This window comes from Zootoca vivipara, chromosome 1 (assembly GCF_963506605.1).
Source record: "Zootoca vivipara chromosome 1, rZooViv1.1, whole genome shotgun sequence".
NCBI classification, from domain to species: domain Eukaryota; kingdom Metazoa; phylum Chordata; class Lepidosauria; order Squamata; family Lacertidae; genus Zootoca; species Zootoca vivipara.
The window spans coordinates 79607250-79628878 of NC_083276.1; the positions used below are offsets into that span (position 1 = coordinate 79607250).

Consider the following 21629-nt stretch of genomic DNA (forward strand, 5'->3'; position numbering starts at 1 on the left):
CTTCTTCCATAGCCACAGCCATGCTTCATTTCTATCAGGCCTGCAGCCTGCTTCTAGCTCTCACACACAACTCAGCTTTGTCCCTAACTACCAGCCAATTTTTTTTGGGGGGGGGATACCCATTTGCCTGCCCCGCTTAGACCCACTTCCTATGTTACCTTAACTGCCCATACTTAGGGGGCCACTACCAAGAAGCTGGCCTGGCTATTTCAACTATGGAATCCTTGCTGGATTCAGGAATTAGAAGGGGCAGCCTAACACCCACCCAGCCACACAACTCACAATCATCTCCTCCTCCTTCATGCAAGGCCCAGTGGCATCCTCTCACATGCTTCCTGCTCTGGCAGTGAGGAAGTGGGAGCAGAGGAGGTGGTCCTCTTGCTTACTTGCTGGGATGCAGCAATCATCCCTGGTGTCACCACAAGAGAGCGGCCAAGACTTTAGCTTGCCAGGGTGAGCAAGGGCAGGCGAATGACTCAACAAGTGTGTGCACTGCCAAGTGGTCAAGAGGTGCCAATCCGTCTGCAGACGAACAGCTGCCTTTGCCTCGCTGGCTGCCAAGTCACCAGGATTCTTGTTAGGAGTGGCAGCTTCTTTGTGGGGGAGGGGATCAGGACTTTTGTTATTGGGGGAGCAGAACCGACTTGGCTGGTCAATTAAGTATTTCTATTGTTTTATTTGATCTATGGGGGAGGAGGGTTACGGCCATGCACCCCTTCCCGGGAGAAAAGCTTAGCCAGGGGCAGAGGCCGCGGCTATCTCCTGTGGGCAAGGACCTGGCCCAGAGCCGCTCCCGAATGTGCATCTCGTCGCCCCTCGACTGAGGCTGCGTTTTTATCGTCAGGGCCAGGCAGGACTCAGAAGCCTGGCTTCGCCAGGCAAAGAGAACCGATGGCGAAGTTCGCTGGCGTCTCAAAACCCCAGCGGGACTCGCTCCAGGGCAAAGCGGGTCCCGGGCTGCAGCCAGAGGGAAAGCGCGCCCGTGCAGACCCCACGACTTGCAAACCGCGCCAAGCGCGAAACTCTTCCGCTCCGCCACAAAACTGCCTCCGGGCTTGTTCGCTGCCAGCCAATAGGCGGGTTCAGGAGGCGTGTCCGACGGAGCAACAAGCCAATCGCACGTGCAAGAGGCCGGGCCGAGCGTCCCACTCTTACCGCCGCGGGAGAATTGGCATGGCTGTGTTGCGTCTGGCGACGCGGGCAAGAAGTCGCTGAGCAGGTGGCGTCGGAGAACGGGATGGCCCCGCAGCAGAAGCCTAGCGCGGAACTGGTCCTGCACCGGCCGCCCTCTTCGGCCATGCGGCTCTTCACCTGGGACGAAATCCAGGCCCACACCAAGCAAGGCGACCCGGGGCGAGAGATGTGGCTGGTGGTCGACAGGAAAGTGTACGACGTCCGCAGCTTCTACCTGAGACACCCCGGGGGCTCCCGGATCCTGATGAGCCACCTTGGGGAGGACGTGACGGTGAGATGCGGGTTGGGGATCGTGTGAAAAGTGTGAAGGAGGTGATGGAGGAGAGATAATTAAGCTGTCCCGGGAAATTGCATGTCCGTCGGTCCCGCATTCCTCTGTTCTGCTGTAAATCCGGAGAGCCTCAGATTAAGGTCTGAGGGACATATGGTGAACGGGTGTAGTCCGTTCGTCGATAAATAACAGTATGGTATGGTAATAAATCATTTAGGAGTCAATTCTCTTGTAACCTATTTACTACCTTGTTGGCAGTAAATTCCTTAGTCAAGGCACTGTAATTAAAAATTATCCCATTTTCATGCTGAGGGGAAATCAGTGCTAAATCCTACTATGCATCCTTGTAACATAGAAGAGCACAGCTGTGTGTGTGTGTGTGTGTGTGTGTGTGTGTGTGTGTTATATGTAATATATGTATACTGTATATATATATTGATCATTTTGAACTTTTCAAATGACCTTTCACCTGATGCAAAAGTTGCAGATACAGTGAGAATAATGTGAGGTCATAAGCGTAAATTGCTGTAAATGCCTAGAATATTATATTTATGAATAAATTGATAGGCTGCCAAAGCTGTGCATTTTTTCCTGAGGTTGATTGTACAGTATAATCGAAACATACTCCTGACCTCAAAGTCAGCAGCTGTTGAACCAATGTTTCCCTCAAGATGCAAAGATCCATCTTAGCATCCCTTTTAAAGGGCATCATCTCAGTTTGTCCCATTTTAGTCAAAGATTAAATATCAAATATGAATCTCTGCTTGTCTTTAAACTGCACTGTTTGCTTAAATCTGCCCACTAGTTGAGCAATTGTTTCATCCACCATAACATAGGAATTCTGTTTGGGAGTTGTCTTTTAGATCCAGACACCGTCTGTTTTGCATTGTCCCATGATGCTGCTTGGGCAATGATCTCTGCTGATATTCGCTACTGATGTGGATGAGGTTGGTTTAACAGGAGCAGATGGCCCTCAGATTGCATTTTTATGAGGAGAGAATTGCTTGCCTGCAATGCTGCTGAGATAAAGACATGGCAGACTGCCTATAAAGGAGGGCTTTTGTGACCCCATAATGAGTGGGGCCCTGGGCATTGGCCAGTTTGCTTTTAATAAAGTCACACTGCTTTGTGGTGGACTCCTAACTCCCATCAACCTTACCCACCTTTGCTAGGGATGCTGAGCTGCAGCATCTGAACATTTGAAGTGCAACACATTCTATAGCATTTTAGGGCTAGAGGAAGCTCATTTGCTCTGCTGATCTGTCCTGAAATGATGCTGCAAATTGCAGCGGTGAGTCATGCATGTTGTTTCAAAGGACATGATCCTAATGACCCTGGAGCAAGCTAACATGAAATTGGGTATTTTTATTTATTTTTATTTGCTTGTCAAAAAACTAGAGTTCAGCAGCCTTGTAATTTACTCTTAATTTGTGGTTGGGTCATGTTCAACAGGATCTAGAAATTCAAGTTGAAGTAATCTACCTGCATAAAGCACGCACCAAAGCCCCCTGCAGTGTTAACAAATTTAGCAAAACAAAAATAATGGACAATTTCCTAACTTTTGACAACGCCCCCTAAACCAGCTGCCTTCCTCACCCTCTCTAACAATAGGCTCCCACGTCAGCCTGCTTGACAGCAGGAGTGGCTGCTCAGCACTTAAAGTGCTCTGCAAATTAATCTGCACCCTGCCACAGGCACAATCCAGTTTGTTCTCTCTTCCTCCCCCGTCCCCCAGTGACTACCACATTCCAGAAATTATTTCAAGGAGGAATCTAAATGGCTCCTAATGCCAAAGTTTTCTCAAGCTACATCAGTCAGTATTTGAGAACCACAGTCTTACTAGAAAGGTTTTTTTAAAGACCGAACAACAACTTTGTATAGAATTGTTTTTTATTTATTTGCTTTAGTTTTAACCCTCATCCCCACCCCAAAATAATATGTCGGTTTGTCAGCACACCCACTGGCCTCCACCAAACCTGTGGAGGTATTTCCTAAGCCACTTCCAAAGATTTTTCTTTTGTTGTGGCAAGCACCGACTTGTAAGAACTCATTTTTCTATCTATAAGGAAGTGTGAGACTATCGAAGGCTGCATACACACCATACATTTAAAGCCTCCCCCCCAGAAAAAAACCTGGAAACACTACTTTGTTCAGGGTACTGGGAATTGTAGCTCTGTGAGGGCTAAACTACAGTTTCCAGGGTCCTTTTGGGGGAGTGCTTCAAATGTATGGTGTATAACCTGCATTAAGCCCCTTGCAAAGGGCTTTCTCCCTTTCATTCTCTGCTTCCTTCTACTTTTTTCATTTCTGAGTTTGGGTTTAAGGGGAATATAGGCATGACTCCCATTGAAATTGATGGGACTTGAGTCCCACTAACTTAGGGACTCCAGCCAACCATATGCCTCCTCTGAAACATACTATTTTGGTCTCCGAAATGTATTTTGGCTGGAAGAAGGGGATTTGGTGCAGGGTGTGTGTTGCATTTTAGGAAAAAGAAACGGCAAAACCACCAATAAAGAATTTAAAGAGAGGTGTGAGAAATGCCAAAAATATACCTTGTAGCATCTCTGTGCCCTTCAGATGAAGTTAGACTCCAGCTCCCACCATCCTTCTCCAGTGGCCGTGCTGGCTGAGGGAAGCTGGAGTTCAACACCATCTTGAGGTTGAAGCCCCCAGCCTGAAAACTCAAGAAAAGGGTTGCTACCAACTAACGAAAATTCAGGAAGAACATTTTGATGTTAAAGAGCTGCTCAACAGTGAAACAGAGTCCACCCTTGGAAGGTGGTGGGCTCTCCTTCTCTGGAAATTTTTAGGCAGAGGTTGGATGGCCATCTGTCATGGATGCTTTAGTTGGGATTCCTGCATTGCAGGGGGCTGGAATACATGACCCTCAGGGTCCTTTCCAAACTCTCCAATTTTATAATTCTGTGTGTGACCTGCCAAGGAGGCCCTCTCAGCAATTCCATCTGTGCATCCAGCCAGGCTGTGAAGACATGATGATTATTGGGCATTGCTCCTCAATTATGGGATCCCTTTCCACTTCAGGCGTGCCAGCACCCAAGCTTGAGCATCTTCCTTGAGTGTTACAATAGCTACTTGTATTTTGGGGCTGGCTTGGGAGCACATGGTCCTGTCAAAAAAGAGGTTGTATTCCATATTATTATTTTTGCCTTTTGGTACCCACTCCAAGCTTTCAGGATGGGCTGGGCTATATGAATCTGAGGCCCCATGTGCTGTATATAATTAAAGCAGTATCGCCACTATGAAAAGTCATGGTTGCCCCCCAAAGAATCCTGGGGACTGGGAGGGTGCTGGGAGTTTTAGGAAATCTCTATTCCCCTCACAGAACTGTGATTACCAGGGTAGTTTAATAGGAGGTGGTTATGTGTGAAGCATGCAAGCCTGAATCTTATGCTGGCTCATTCCTGTAAAAGCAATTCAAGCCCTCCAAATTGCCTAATGAGTTTAGACTACAACATAGTCTTCATTAGATGTAATGATCACTTACCTCCTGAAAAAGGAGTTTCTTTTCCTTTGAGGGAACACTTGCCCCAATCAACTCCCCCCCACACATCCCGGACCTTTATGAACTTCTCCTCTGTTTGTTGCTTTGAATATTACTGTGGATCAGGAGCGGCCTCCCTTTTCAATTAGCAATAATTGCACCCTATATTAACCAGGGTGTTGCTTGAGGCAAAACAGTAAATGGTGCCACCGTCTCCTCCGCCACTGCAGCCTGAGGCAACTGGAGGCAAAGGTGCTTGGGGCCCTGGGTACCTAAGCACCCACAAAATTCCTCATGAAGGGGCCGGGCACCCACAAATTTCGGTGCCAGGGCCATGCACGCTGCATGGCACCCATGGCCCCGGGCACCAACGGTTGCAGGGACAAGCTGGCACTCCTGACTGGAGGAGCAGCCTCAGGATGCCCTAGCATGCTGAAGGTGGCAGTGAAGAAAGAGGGAGGCTGGAGTGGAGCAGGCTACAGTGGCAGCCTTGCTCTTCCCAGGTGGTGCATGGGCAATATGCACTGGATCTCTTGCCCCTCTCAGCTGTCCCTAGCCTGCTACCTGAGGTGACTGCTAATGAACAGACTGGTTCTGAATCTGTACCTTCAGGGCTCTGCAGGTCAGGAGCAGGGGAGTTATAGGCAATTCCAGCCAGGAGATTCTCATTATAGCCCACAATCCTCGAGTCTTGGGATATCGGGTGATGTTCCCAGCTGCTGTAAAAACAGCCCCTCCGACTTCCCACAATCTGAGCAACTTGTTGCTGAGGGAGGCTTTGCCATTGTTTTCTGCTTACCTGCTTCAGCCTGCCTTTGCCAATCTTGAAAATGCTGGTCACCTGAAGGAAACGGAGCCAGTGAAAATCATATGTACATGAATTATGGGGTGATGGTGGCATTTGTCTATGCATATCATTTCTTGATTAAAGTTCTGATTACTGTATCTCTGTTGATCAGCAAAACGTCTTCTGTGTCAGATAAGAAATCATAGTGTTTACACAAGCTTTTGAAACGTCTTGCACACAAATTACCATTTTTGATTCGCAAAGCAGAAAGAGAGGGGTACATTGCTCAAATATTTCCCACGACCAGTGATGGAATAAGTGCTAGGAGTGAGGCCACTGTCACACACCTTTGACTATGTCTGCAAATCATTTTGGCCCCCACCCCACAACCTTTAATCATTTACCTTAATTAGAGGCAACGTGCTCTTGATGTATTTAATTGCTGCAGTGACATAACTCAACATTACCATTTCAAACTGAAAAATAAGTAGGGACTTCCATTTAATTTCCAGCGGAGTGCAGGGCATTCTGGCAGGCGCTGCAGTTGAAACAAACCCTATGACTGTTTCCAGATTGATTGTTTCTGTCACTACCCACTCATCTTTCTATGTCCCATCCACACAAGGAGGAACTGTGACATAACTGCTGTGGGTAGGGTCTTTTGAAGATTGGCACACATTCACTATAACACTTGAGGTGGCCGCCATTTTATGACATCTATTAGTTTTATTCAAAAATATTGTAATTATTCCAAAAGTCTCTCTCTCTCTCTCTCTCTCTCTCTCTCTCTCTCTCTCTCTCTCTCTCTCTCTCTCTCTCTCTCTGTGTGTGTGTGTGTGTGTGTGTGTCAATATAGATTTATATCACCATAATGTTTATAGGATAACACAAAATGTGATAATAGTGTTATACTTTTATAACACTATACTACAATCCTATTTTTTTTTAAAAAAAATCTGGTCAGTGGTGTTTTAGTAGTTTGGTTAATGGTGGTGATAAGAGACTTAATTTTTTCCCCCAAGGGAAAATAGCATAGAATGATAGTGTTGGAGCACTACAACTCTTTCAATAGTTTAAAAAGAACATATCCAGAAAATATTTTAATGATAATTAAAAGATATAAAAAATAGTGTCACAAATTGATGCTCACCACAAATGTTCTAATGAATGTGTGCTGAACCCTTTCCTGGTTCATCGCTATCCATGTCAAAGCCTCCACACTTTTAAAAAGATGAAAGAATGGTGATAAAGGTTTCTTATACCTGTGGAGATTGCAGTGGTCTTCTGATGGAGACCAGCCATTCTGGTCTGAGAAAGATGGAAGAACTAAAAGGGAAATGTAGGGTGACAATGATTGGATGGGTGGTGTTTTTTTACATATTTAATATTTATATGCTGCTTTCCAATGCAAAGTCCAACATGGTGGCCTCCCAATGTCAGTGTTGGAATTCTAGCCCATCATACATATCTATCTCTATCTCTATCTCTATCTCTATCTCTATATCTATAGCATCTACCAGTATGTCTATATCTACATCTGTATATATCTATATATCTTTGCATTGCATTTTCAATAGTAACAGCATACTGTACAAAAAATGTTGATAACATACCAAAAGTGAACAGGAAAATGGAAAAAAGGAAGAAGAGAGTAAGGGAGAAACCATATAAAATAAAATTGTGCAAGTTTCCCATTCATCGAATTGTAGTGTTGGAAGATACCCCCGAGGGTCATCTAGTCCAACCCTCTGCTATGTAGGAATCTCAGCTAAAGCATTCATGACAGTTGGCCATCCCACCTCTGCTTAGAAACCTCCAACGAAGGAGAGTCTACCACCTTCCAAGGGAGTCGACCCTCTCTTCCCATCAGTACGTTTAGTTGGAATCTCCTTTCAACTTGAATCCACTGCTTCAGGTCCTACTCTCCAGAGCAAGAGAAAACAAGCTTGCTTCATCTTCAGTGTAACAGCCCTTTAGATATTTGAAGGGGGCTATCATTTCTCCTCTCTTCTTCCAGCTAAACGTACCCAACTCCCTCAACCATTCCACATAAGGCTTGGTTTCCAGACCCTTGATCGTCTTGGTTGCCCTCCTCTGCACACAATCATCATCACCATCACAGCATCCTTTTCTAAATTACTTGCCTATGAATTACAGAGGAGGTGAGATTTATAAGTACAGTAGGTACATGATCAGACTGGAGAAATGCTCGTTCATGTCCATGACTAATTTCCCATTGCACAAATGCACAAATGGGATTGTGTTAATCACATTTCAAAGAACTAATCCTTTGTTGCTTCTTGCATAATCACAGCATCCTTTTCTAAGTGCTCACAGACCGACCATTTAATTATTTGTTCAAGGACCTTCCCTGCTATCAATGTCAAACTCAGTGGTTGGTAGTTACCTGGGTCTTCTCTCCTTGCCTTTTGAAGATGGGGAATAATATTTGCCTGCCTTCAGTCAGCAGGGACTTCTGATAATTCTGAAAGATTATAGACAGAGGCTCCAGGATTGCATCCGCAAGCTCCTTTAGTACCATTGCGTGCAGCTCATCAGGCCCTGGGGATTTGAATTCATTTAAAGTAGCCAAGAGTTCTCCTTTCCTATCTTGAGCTGCAGCTCCATCCTTTTATAATTTATTTTGTTATTACCAGGTTGGGCACTGCTTTACTTTTGGGTAAAGACAGAGGCAAAGTAGATGTTGAGCATTTCTGCCTTCTATCTGTCGCTCAGTAGCATTTCTCCATGCAGAAGACCTGCTACTTGCTTGTTCTTCCTCTTGTTTCAAACATAACCAAATAAAGCTCTGTTAAAATTAATTTTAACCTCTTTTGTAAGCCTGAGCTCATTCTGTGCTTTAGCCCGCCTGACTCAAAGTAAAGCAGTAAGCATCCTGATCTCAGCAGTTTCAATAAACATGGAATTTAAACAAGAGTATAGACAGCGTAGAACAGTCAGGTGTAATTCCAAATGTCTCTGTCTCATGATTTCAGCCATTTACTTTTGAGCTACCGTAATTAATAGATATCAGTGTTTCTACTGTTCCTCCCAGTCCAAATTTGCGATATATTTCTAAATCTTTCCTTCTACGGTAGCAATGCTGACACCATATTCATCCCTTCATTTTGTTCACTGTCTTTATTTGAAGAACAGGTTCCCTGCCCAGCCATACATTTGCTGTATATCCAGACTGCCCTGTTCCTTCCCATGAGTTCAACCCTAGTTCTTTTAGCATCTCTTTCACCTGCTCATATTTGTAGATGCTCATTAACTGCACTCAAACGATAGGTTCGTGCATACCTTGCCTGACAGCTGTCATTGTTCACATTTTTGCAATGAATTGCTAGCCCCAAAGGGAGATTATTCACCCGAAACACCCACCTTGAAGCTGCATCATCTTTTTTTTGGGGGGGGGGGTGTGGAGAAGTGGAAATCCCTGCTTTGCCCCCTCCCAGTTTTTCACACCTGCGTAAGGACAGAACTTGAAACGCATTGTAACAAATTCCTTTTGCACAACAAGATGCTTACTGGTATTTCAAAATGACTGAGCCTGCAATAAAAGCAAAAGGTAACCTAGAACTATTGATACATGCTATTGCACATGAAACTCAACTGCGCAAACCTATGCCTGTCTATTCAGAGGTTAGTTGTCATAGGGTGGAGTGCTTTCCCTTGGGAGGCCTGCGCTGCACCCAGCTTCTTACTACTTTGCCGCCAGGCATTTGGGCAACAGCCAGCGATAGTGTATTGTAGTGTTAAATCCATTTTATTTAGTACAATTTGTTTAAAGTAACTGCACATTTGTTTTGTACAGTTACTTTATAATGTTTAATGTGTGTAAATTGCTTCAGGATTTTCAGTGGGAAGCAATCTGTGAGGGCTGGCCCATTAGAGCAGCTAGTGCACTGGCCTACCAGTCTAAGTCTGTCCTCAGCCATTTGCCCCCTGCCTGCCTTTCTTACCTGCAGCTGGTTCAGGTTTGTCCTCCTCCTCCGTGTCTGTTGTCCTTGTAGAACTCTGCAGGGAAAAGAATGGGAGCAAAGCTAGAATGAGTTGGCTCTGCTTAGCTAAATGGACCAAGGATCTCATAGAATTCATAGAATCATAGAGTTGGAAGGGACCCTGCAGATCATCTAGTCCAACCCCCTGCAATGTAGGAATATAGTTGTTCCATCAGAGATCGAACCTGCAACCTTTGTGTTATCAGCACCATGTTCTAACCAACTGAGTCAGACCATCAGTGCAAGAGAGCTTCCTTTGTTCTAATATTTTTACTTCCATCAACTTTCTGCTGTTTCATGACTGTCTCATTTTCATAGAATCACATTCTCTCTCTCTCTCTCTCTCTCTCTCTCTCTCTCTCTCTCTCTCTCTCTCTCTCTCTCTGTGTGTGTGTGTGTGTGTCTGTGTGTGTGTCTGTGTCTTATAGGTTCGTGTAGTCCAACTCCCAGCTCAGTGCAGGACATCCAGAGCTAGGGCATCCTAAACAGATGCTGAGGATGAGCTCAATACACACCACCCATCTGCCACTTATCCCACCAACTCCTCATCTGTTGCTTTACTTTTTGATAATCCTACATTCCTTTAAGAGGAACATTGCCAGAGAAATTGGGGGGCTTGAAGTAGCACGAGGGAGCAGGGCACACACTGGCCTCACTCAATATTTCTTGGTGTTGATTTTGCCTTTCCTCCCCCCCCCCCTGTGGACTTATAGGATGCCTTTGAAGCGTTCCATGTCGACAAGTCATTGGTGAAGAAGTATTTGAACCCGCTGCTGATTGGGGAGTTGGCACCAGATCAATCTAGTTTGGAACCCAGCAAAAATGTAAGTCTCTCCTAACCCCTGGATGTGAGATGTGAATCCAAGAAGTAAGGTTTCCCTCCATTCATGTTATATGCATTCTGGAGTGCCTAAAGGAGGATGCCATGCGCTGGTCTGAACCTGTAAACGGTGGAACAGGGGCTGATAGAAAGGGAGAATCCCTGAGCAGAATTAGACATTAGAACTCTGGTCACACCTTCCCTTTGCTGCTCCTTAAGGGCACATGCTACTCCAGCATTTCCTAGAGTAGAGGCAGCTGTCATTTTAAAATTTCTTCTTCACAGGAATCACTGATCATGGACTTCCGTGAGCTCCGCACCACTGTAGAGAAGATGGGACTCCTGAAGCCCAACACTTACTTTTTCATGGCGGTGCTCCTTCACATCCTGCTCTTGGATGCTGCATCCTGGCTCAACTTCTTGTATTTTGGAACCTCTTTACTGCCCTTCACTGTCTCTGTAGTGCTATGTACAATGTCCCACGTAAGTTGTCTTGCTCCAAAGGCTGGCCTTCTGTTCTAAGCACCTGAAACCAGCTTCCTTTGTCATCTTCTACTACCCTGGTGAAGCCAGAGCTCATTCTGGAGGTCATCTTTATCACTGGGATTTTTGTCACTTCCAGCATTAATGGGTGCGATGCCAGTCCTTTGCAGTGAGACGTTTGTTTAGCCTTGGCGATTTATGAGTTGTATGGGTATTATTCAGAAATTCATGCCTGCATTTACCTAAGTACTGTAGTATGCATGGCACACAGATTACGCTAGAGCTACCACATGCAATGACATGGTGGCTTCTTTTGAATTAAATGATGCAGAAGGGACCCCAAAAGCCGTTCAAATGATAGGCAGGACATTGTTTTAAGCAATCTCCTTTGCTTTCCAGAACCAGGCTTCATGGTTCCAACATGATTTGGGGCACCTTTCCGTCTTCCAGAAGCCCAAGTGGAACCACCTGCTTCACAAATTTGTGATGTGCCATCTTCTTGTAAGTGCTTGTTTTTGAAAACTTTATTTTTTTGAGAGGGGTGGGAAGGGTAAGAGATCTGGATTGATGACCTGAAAATCAAACTACCATATTTTTGGACAATGTGCATAATACTCTAAAAAAGAGGGGGGGGGGAACGTTCTAGTTCTTTGTGGATTTTTGTTCCCAAAAGCCTGCCAACAACCCTCCTATTGCATGGTGGGTGCATATATACTACAAACAAATCAGCTTTATACCAGGAGAGCTGTCTTGGCTTCCCCTAACGCAGGGATGGGGAACTTTTGGCCTTCAGCTGTTACTGGGCTACCACTGCCCCCTTCCCTGGCCATTGGCTGTGCTGGCTGGAGCTCATGGGATTTGCAGTTCCAACAGCATCCGAAGGACCACACGCTCCTCACCGCTGTCTAAATGAACCCTGGGTGCCTAGAATCCTCTTATTAGTCTCCCCGCTTCCCCCCGACAGCACCAGAGTTCCTAGGACTTCCTGCGAAGAGGGAGTGACTCTTAATGTGCCATAAATCCACAGTTCAGCGATCCCTTTGGCTTTTTACCTTTAGCTGTAGAATTGACTTCTTCTCTGACCTTCCTTTCAACAGGGAGCATCAGCCAACTGGTGGACTCTTCTGCACTCACAGCATCACGCAAAACCCAATTGCCACAGCAAGGACCCGGATATCGACATGCACCCTGCCTTGTTTGCTTTGGGGAAGACCCTCTCTGTGGAGGCAAGTCTCATGTTGCTCACATGCCCTTCAGAAAACAATGAATGCTTCCTGTTTGTTCCTATTTGTAGTGTAGCTGTATGTGTGGTAGCCAGATTTCTACCTTAAAAAACACACCACACCAACAAATAATTATATGGCACTTAATATTTTGGGGTGGGATGTTGGCTGTCTGGCAAGAAGTCTATGTAATAATGATATGGTTGCATTCAGGGAAGTGGCAAGGTGCCTGTAGGGCTGGGATGGGGACCTTGTGGCCATTCACGTGTTGTTGGACTCCAGCTCTCACCACCCCCAGTCAATATGGCCAGTGGCAATGGAAATTACAGGACGGCAACATACGAGGAGTTGCAGGCTCCCCCTTTCTGTAAGGCCATTTTTATCAGATTGTGACCTGATTTGTTTTCACAGCTTGGGGTAAAGAAGACAAAGTATATGCCTTACAACCACCAGCACAAGTACTTCTCCTTCAGTAAGTGTTGTTGTTGTTGTTGTTTGAATTTATATACCACCCTATACCCGGCAGTCTCAGGGCAGTTCATAGAAAAGATCACAGTATATAAAATCAAAATAAAAACAATAAACCTATAACACACACCTCTAAAAGAGCCACATTTTAGAAGGGTATAGGGATGTCAATCAGGTCAACCAAAAGCCTGGTTAGAAATGAATGTTTTTGCCTGGTGCCTAAAGGTGTAAAATGAAGGCGTCTGGTGAACTTCCCTGGGGAGAGCATTCCACAGACAGGGAGCCACTGCAGAGAAGGCCTGTTCTTGTGTTGCCACCCTTTGCACCTCTCAAGGAGGAGGCACACAAAGGAGGGCCTCAGAAGATGACGGAGGGTCCGGGTAAGTTCATATGGAAGTATGACTTAACTTCCTGCAATGCCATGTGAGTTAGTGGAGTCCGTTGGCTAACGGTGAATTCTTATGGTACCATCGTAGTCATGGGCACATGATAGTGTGGAGCGGCTACATCTGCAAAAACCCTGTGCCCAGCAGGGGGACAGTGCTTTACACCTCTGTTCTACTTGACCTGTCACTCCAGAGCATTCTCATATTCCCTGTTGATAGAGGTTCCTGCCAGAGCAGTATTTCACCCCTGTAATGTGTATTTGCATGCCATACCTGGACCCTAACACCTTGTAGGCCACCATTGCGCTACAATGGAGCTTGGAAGCACAGGAGAGCACAGGACAGACTGTAGGGGAATCCCTGTGCCAGAGTGAGGGAATGAGTTCATCTTCCCAGTTAATGGGATCATATGGTTGGATCCAGACTAAATTAATGGTGGCTTAGTTCCGTTCAAATCAGTGGGACAAGTTAGTATTGACTAAGTTTAAGCCCCTTTGATTTCCGTGGGAACATAGCATGGCTAAGTTAGTCCAGATCCAGCCCACAGTCCAGAACATCCTGTACCCTGTTACTTTTAACTGTAGTAGAACCTTTTATTTAAGGCATTCTTCAGTAGCCCCACCTAAATTATCTGCTTGCACCATCTTCTTCCCGGTACATCTGGTTTATTTTACATATTTTGTATTTTAATTATGTGGCTAAGGCATCTTTCTTTTGCTATCTTCATCAGCATTGCCACCACTGTTGTTCCCTACCTACTTCCAATATCACACCTTCTACATTGCTTTCAAGAAGAATTACTGGGTGGTAAGTATTGCATTATCTGAGTTACTGATGAAGCAACAGAAGAGCCCTCACTCCTATTCCTGGCTGGTTGCCTTCTTGGGTGTTCTGAGGCATTTTGTGTTTTAGTATTTTGTTGGTAGCTGCTCAGAATGGCTGGGGCATCCCAGTCTGATGAGCAGCATAGAAATAAAAAAAATATTACCATAATCTCTCAAATTATAGAGCAATCACTAATGCTAGATCCAGTCTTGGCCTTGCTTTCAATACCGGTAGAAAGGAATACAAATCCCAGAGTTTCTTACAAGACCGTGGTCTTTCTGTTGCTAAGAATGTCAAGAAAGCCAAGAGTAAGTCAATGGAAATCTTGCTCACATCCTTCAGTTGATTATTGGTATGGTAGAGTGTGGGATCTAGCTCTCTCTGAGCATCTCACATTTCAAAGAAAAGTAAGTAGAGGAGAATCCTCTACTTTTTAAGCTATTTGGTATAAAATTTTGATATATGTCTCTATACAATAGACCCCCCCCCCCAATAATTCAATTAAGTTTGTGGGGAGGGTATGTTTTAGAAGATTAGGATAAAGAGATGCCTTGGATTGTGATTATAAAAGGATACATTGCATGAATTAATGTAGGGTATTATCTTCCCTTTCCTTCCCCTCCATTCTATCTATTCTTATTCTCATTCTCCTTTGTTTTCTTTTTGTACTTTTTATGATGTTTGCATTTCATCTATATTTATCTTTATTTTAAAAACTGATAAAGTTTCTTTAAGCAAAAAAGTAGTAGTTTCTGCTCAACATCAGTTAAATTACATTACATTATGTTATCTTGATGGGTGGAGACATACATTGATTCGTACAAAATTTGGAACTTATTTTTCCATCCATTCTGTGTACACACAAAGGCTTCTTCAAAGCTTGAAAGAGCTATAAAGGGCACTGAAAACACCACTATTGTCCATTGTCTCCTGGAAATCCTGCTCAAATGCCTTTCTCAGCTATCAAAACCTATTCCCCATGCATCCTCAATCATCACAGCCTTAAGCACTAGAAACCTGTATGCTAAGCCTATGATCTATTACTGTGCTTGAGTACTTCAATCACAGTATTGTGCAATGAACATAGTTTCAACCACAAGGCCTATCAGGAAACTTTCTGTTGCACCTCTGGGGTAAAGGATCGTAGGGGACAATAACAATGTGAACTAAGCCTTTTCCATTCTGACAACTTCTTCCTTTTGATAGGATATTGCCTGTATGCTGAGCTTCTTCATCCGATTCTTCATCGTCTATGGGTGTTTTCTAGAAATAAAAAGTCTTCTTATATTCTTCTTTTTGGTCAGGTATTGTACAGCACAAAGCCCCTCCCCAATTCAGCGAAAGTTAGTCAAAGCTGCCTTAGTGAAAGCAGTGGGACTTGAGTTTACTTCAGCTGGCTTGGTTGGCCATCTATATTTCTGTGGTGGAAAGGCCCCAAAATTCAACCCTTTGTAGACTTCAATCCTACAAGAAGTCTGCAAAATAGCAAGAAAGGTATTAGAAGCATCCCCAGAACTGGTGTTGGAGAAATTTAAAAAGAGGTTCCTAGACGGGACATATCCTTCCCAGGCACCTAGAAGATAAAGGATGTAGGCTCCAAGTGAAAATATAGGCCTTTCTTGAAATACAAATGTGCACAGGATGCTCCTTATTTTTGAAGCTGTCCCTATGTGCACTGAGGCCACAAGGCAAGGCAAACAAACATGACACACACACCCCAACCCTTTTGTTTTGTATTCAGGCAACTAACTCCCAATTTACGTGGGGTTATGTTCCAAGGCACCGTGTGTTTAAGTGACACCGCATATATTCGAAACACCATTGAAAAAGCCTGCAAACACCTTGTTTCACCTCTACCCCGTTCTTCCCCTTTTTGTGGTGTTTTTGGATCACTTCCGGGTTCGGTGCAGTGCACATTTGCCTGGTTGCGCGCATATCAGATGCGCTTAAAATGGTTGCTGCCTGTAATTTTAATTTTTTTATTAAAAAAAATCTGATGTGCTCTGGAATCCACCATAACAATCTATTGAATACTATGTTTCATATCTGGTCCTTTGATTAAAATGAATTTTCAAAGTTAGCTGTAAGTTACTGTACTTTTTTTAAAAGAAATGGTCTTCTCTTGGCATATTACAAGTAAAAAGTTAAATATTGAGACTCTGAGGGAGCTTAGGAAGCTCAGCCCAACATTTAAAATAGCCAAGGAGGCCAGGCAGGGCTGATTGGATTCCATTCCTCCGGTGATGAACCCTTTTCTGTGTCTGACTCTGCTTTACTGGGGTTATTTTGGAGGGCGGGGGTGGGGTCAGGAAGTTCTGCTTGCAATGTTTTCTGCTGAGTTGCTCACATTTTCTGCTGAAGTTTGTCTTTCCTAAAAATGATGGATTGGGAAGAGCGTTCAGAGCTGAATTGAGCAGAGATAGGAAAGGTTTGCTTGCTGCTATGGGAGAGTCTATTCACTTTTAGTTTTTTCTGCTTGTGGCTTTATAAATAAAATAATGTGAAAGCCACCTTTTTTCAGTTCAGTTTGAAAACATAGAAAAATGTGTGTGATGTTTTCAGGGAGCCAGATTTTTGTGCAAGACACCAAATTTCACACAAGGCTTAAAAAAACAAAAAACAATATGATTGGATTAGTGAATTACGCTTACTACTGTATTATTACTCTATTTCCCCATGCAGGATGTTGGAAAGCTCCTGGTTTGTCTGGGTCTCCCAAATGAATCATATACCCATGACTATAGATTATGACAAGAATTTGGACTGGGTGTCCATCCAGGTAATTTTTTTCCCCTCTAGCAACTGTGTGACTGTGTATGGGACTGCTCTATATCCTCTCAAAAGATCATTCTGGGTTCTAATTCAAGTTGACCGAGATGCTGCACTGGATGTTTATCAGGAAACTGGAGGAAAAGCAGACATGAGTTCGGATAAGGAGGCATTAGGGACGGGTGACTTGTAGCCCTTCAGATGCTGCTGGACTGTCATTAGCACCGTCCATGCTGGCTAAGGCTCATGGGAGTTGTAGTTCAACAACATCTGGTGGGGCCACAGGTTCCCCACTGCTGCTTTAGTGGGCTTAACTAGACTAGGGAATCATGGGAGCTGGAGATGCAGCAAAGATGCAGTCGTTTCCGTAAGTAGACAGGGTGGTAAAGAAGCAGGCGAGAGCAACAAGGAGTTTGTAGGAGCAAGAGGCTAGTTGATTCTGGGGATGGAGAATCCCTGGTCCTTCCAGATGACTCTGGGCAGATTCACACCATACATTTAAAGCACATCCAATGCACATTTAAAGCCCATGACTTCTCCCATAGTGTCTTGGGAACTGTAATCGCTCCCCCTTAATGGCAACCTTAGCAAATTGCAGTCTTTGGGTGATGCTATATGCCTTAAGGTAAAGGGACCCCTGACCATTAGGTCCAGTCGTGACCGACTCTGGGGTTGCGCGCTCATCTCGCATTATTGGCCGAGGGAGCCGGCGTATAGCTTCCAGGTCATGTGGCCAGCATGACAAAGCCGCTTCTGGCAAACCAGAGCAACACATGGAAACGCCGTTTACCTTCCCGCTGTAGCGGTTCCTATTTATCTACTTGCATTTTGACGTGCTTTCGAACTGCTAGGTTGGCAAGAGCTGGGACCAAGCAACGGGAGCTCACCCCGTTGCGGGGATTCGAACCGCCAACCTTCTGATCAGCAAGCCCTAGGCTCAGTGGTTTAACCCACAGCGCCACCTGGATCCCGCTATATGCCTTGGGTGTGCTTAAATGTATGGTGTGGGTCTGCCCTCCAACTCCTATCAGCCTTAGCCTTCTTGGCCACTGGTCAGGAATGTTGTTAGCTGTAGACCGGCAACATCTGGAGGGGTTACAGGTTCCCCATCCCTGGGCTTAGAGTATGGTTTAGGGGCAGAGGGGAGGCAGAAAGAACCCTGCAAGTATTTAAGAAGCAAGCAGAAGGAAACAAAGAGCGTGGAGAGTAGCTGGTAGCAAGAGGGACCAGAAACATACCCTTGAGTGAATGAGGAACATCTAAAGAAGATGTTCAAGCGGGAGAGGGGGTCATGTTGCAACTTGCCACTTTATTTACCTGTTGCTGACTGAGGTCTTTCCTCTGTGATAGGAAGTTGCCACATGTCCCAGATCTTTTGCTGGGAGAGGAAAGAACTCAAGCAGTGGTCAAACTGATGAATTTTGTTTTGTTTTTAAAGTATTTTTATTTTATTTATTAAATTTCTACACCACCTTTCACCCGAGGATCACCAAAGCAGCTTACAATAGAAAAACACAGATACATAACATAAAAATCATTGTTGATTGTGCTGTAACAATCAAACAAGCCTTTTTTTTATAAGGGGGGACGGGACAATGCATTAGGTTGATAGACTGTGACTGCTCACTTCACCAAATGCTAGCATTGCAACACTCACAAGCACATTTGTGTCATTGTGCTCTTATCATCAGTATTCTGTCATCATTTGACAAGCACCCAAAATGAAAGGGTGAGCCTTCTTGGGACCAGAGCAGGGCATCTCCTGGCTTCTGCTAGGACTGGATTAAAAGCTGCCAAAAAGAATCAAGTGAAACGAGACAAACCCACCTTCTTTGCTCCTCACAATCAGTCTTGGAATCCCAACATGCTTCAGAGAGCATCACTAAATTTCCCATTGTCCATAACAGTTGTCCACCACAGTATCACAGTGTAGCAGTAGTTCTCCTCAGTAACCCAGGAGGACTAGTGAAACAGACGGCCAGCACCCCTTCCCTTCTGAAGAACAATCTCTAGTTGGGTCTGAGGGTTGTAACAGTGAAAAGGGGGGAATGGGCAACATGGCAGACATGGGGCCCACTGTAGGCTCCTTGGTAACGTGAGGATTGCAAGAATGTGGTGCTGACATATAGTCAGCTTTGCTAACTATGGGAGGGATTTGGTAGTAACTTAGGGTTGAATCCAACAAGGCCGTTGTGCAAGCAAAACTTCTGCTCACACAACAGCATTTCTCTGCCCCCTTCTCCCTCTGTGCCCCACTGCCAAATCTGCTCTGGAGGGTTGAGGGGGAACTCAGGGCGCATTGGGAGGGATATGGTGGTGGGGGAAAGTTATTTTGCATTGAGTAGAAGTTCTACTTGCACAGTAACTTGGTTGAATGCAACCCATAGCTGTCATACCAGAAGAGAGAAAGCTGTCAAGTGCTTCAACACCCACCCACTTGTTATTTCAGCTCCAGGCAACATGTAACGTTGATCATTCCTGGTTCAACGACTGGTTTACTGGGCACTTGAATTTCCAGATTGAACACCAGTAAGTATGGACCGCAAGGAAGTGCTTTCTCTGGGTTGTATGTAGTTGAGTGGAACTGTGCTCACACAATGGGGCTTTTCTGGCTCTTGCCCCTTGAAAAGCAACTCCCTGGGGATGCAGGACCCTCTGGAATAGTGTGAAATGGGACGTGGTGGGAGAGGCTACACTGGGAAAGGGAACGCAAGAGAAATCAGCGGCATTGCCTTGTGCAAGTAGACATGCTGTTCCAGTTGTGTGAAACTTCTTTGGATCCAAGCCAATGCAGCCTAGGAATTTTTTTCCTGCTGCGTGATTCTCTGTAGGAAGAACAAATGTCCAGTATGTGAAGCAATTTTTCTATTGTTCGGTTTTCTGGATGGCTGCCTTGTCTATGATTTCTACACCAAATACGATTAGCAGAACTTGAGGCAGAATTGTTTTGGTTTCCCCCGCCAGTCTTTTCCCTACGATGCCCCGGCACAACTACTGGAAGGTGGTCCCTCTGGTGAAGTCTCTGTGTGCCAAACATGGCATTGAATACAAGTGCAAGCCCCTGCTGACAGCCTTTGCAGATATTTTACGGTATGTATCAAAGGAGAAACGTGGCATAAAAATACAGATGTACAGTGGGAAGACAAGGCAGCTTACTCTTTTTTACTGCAGGGGTGGATAAACCAGTGGCATGATCAGACCAGCCAAGCAGCTTTTAGCACCCTGCTGCTCCCATAACATTTTACTGGCACTGCTTTTGGATATTTTGGCAAGCCACTGCTCTTGAGAGCCAGATGGAACACTCTGGAAACACGTGGGAATGCTGTAATGCAGGCATCCCCAAACTTCGGCCCTCCAGATGTTTTGGCCTACAACTCCCATGATCTCTAGCTAACAGGACCAGTGTTGGGGGAAGATGGGAATTGTAGTCCAAAACATCTGGAGGGCCGAAGTTTGGAGATGCCTGCTGTAATGCTTCCAGAATGCTCCAGTGTCTCCCAAGTTCTGACAATACACTGGGACACCCATTTCTGTTTCTGGAGCACCCTCAGTGGCAGTGGGCTGCCTCCCCCCGCAGAAGACATAACTGGTAACAATTGGCAGGGGCTGGCCAGCAGCCATTGCACAAGCTGCTCAACTGTTTTAAAGGAAAAGGTGCATTTCCAGAAATAACACAACAAAGTATGACTTGGAAGCATCGTTTTCAGTGTTTCAGCAGCCTTTTCCCAGGCCTTCCTGAATTAGTCGTTTCTGCAGCATTTAATTCTGGTTGCTTTCATGGTCTCCAACTTTGTTTTTCTATTACTTGTGGTGTTTTCTATTCCTGTACATCCCCACAGGTATTTTTAAAAATACAGGGCGATTTGTAAATTTTGAAATTAAAATAAGTAGCTGCCACACCCTTCCATCATTCTTGCAGCTGGCTTGTGGCTGGCTCATGGCCAGTTGGGGAATTGCATGCAGCTCTAGTGGCAAAAAAAGGTTGACTACTGCTGAGCTATAGATTTCTGCTTTCTTGATCTTTACCAAGATTCCTGCCTCTCTATTTAACTTGATTGGATCTCGGGCACCTTACCCTTTCTTTTCCCCAAGACTTAATTAGTTTTCTCCCACCCCACCCTTTCTCTCACTGCAGTTCCCTGAAGGATTCTGGAGAGCTCTGGCTGGATGCCTATTTGCATAAATAAGTACTGGCTTCACAGAAAAGATTCATTCACGATCTCTCCACAGATGCCTTGGACCAGCAGATTGCCTTGAACGCTTTTCCAACTCCCAATGTTTCATTGTTTCCTATTTATAATAAAATTTATGTCTGATACCATGCTTTCCCTATTTTGTACATCTCCCTTTGAACCTGGAAGTAAAAGTTGTTAACAGAGGTCCCAAATGATCTGCTATTCAGTGAAAGGAAGAAAGGGGGGTGGGAAAGACTGTGCACTCTTTTAAAGGGCTTCTTTTCTCCGAATGATTTGAGATGTCATATGCTTATTCTCTGAAGACCCAATCCAGGTAAAAATTCTGTATGCTTAAGCCCATTGTCACCAATCATATGCTATTTACCTGGATGAGTAGGCAGCTCCTGGTCCAAAAAAAGGGTCTGCACCTCTGCATTTTTTCAACACCTGGCTTACACAATAGGAAGCCTACTACACACCAATTACCTAAACTGGATTGTGGACCATGTATGTGTGTGTGTGTTTCTAGTGCACTGGAGAGTGGGCTCAATGTCCCTTTCTTGATATTGCATAATGAACAACTACCAGGCCACAAAGTTTGTCTTATCCCCTTGAGAATGTCCCTGGATTGTTTGTTTGCTTTTACATACAAAGGTCCCAGGTTCATTTCTTGGCATTGCCAGGTACAGTTGGGCATGTCCTATCTAGAAAACCTGGAG

The 21629-nt window shown here is 44.8% G+C and overlaps 1 protein-coding gene across 1 annotated transcript; it reads left to right on the plus strand.

The window, feature by feature from the left end:
* The first annotated feature begins 713 nt into the window (after positions 1-713).
* Positions 714-21053, plus strand: LOC118089062 (acyl-CoA (8-3)-desaturase). Its single transcript, XM_035123448.2, has 12 exons — positions 714-1465; positions 10475-10585; positions 10867-11064; positions 11464-11565; positions 12162-12290; positions 12699-12759; positions 13872-13948; positions 15173-15270; positions 16649-16745; positions 19185-19264; positions 19700-19825; positions 20871-21053. Exons 1-12 carry the CDS (start codon positions 1238-1240, stop codon positions 20920-20922), a joined length of 1359 nt encoding a protein of 452 aa, XP_034979339.2. The 5' UTR covers positions 714-1237; the 3' UTR covers positions 20923-21053.
* Positions 21054-21629: the final 576 nt, after the last annotated feature.

Excerpts from the sequence above, each read along its gene's own strand:
- LOC118089062 (XM_035123448.2), top strand. The coding sequence starts at position 1,238 with ATGGCCCCGCAGCAGAAGCCTAGCGCGGAACTGGTCCTGCACCGGCCG. Across the intron at positions 11,566-12,161 it reads TTGTGATGTGCCATCTTCTT|GGAGCATCAGCCAACTGGTG; the intron begins GTAAGTGCTTGT and ends TCCTTTCAACAG. Across the intron at positions 16,746-19,184 it reads TGGACTGGGTGTCCATCCAG|CTCCAGGCAACATGTAACGT; the intron begins GTAATTTTTTTC and ends TTGTTATTTCAG.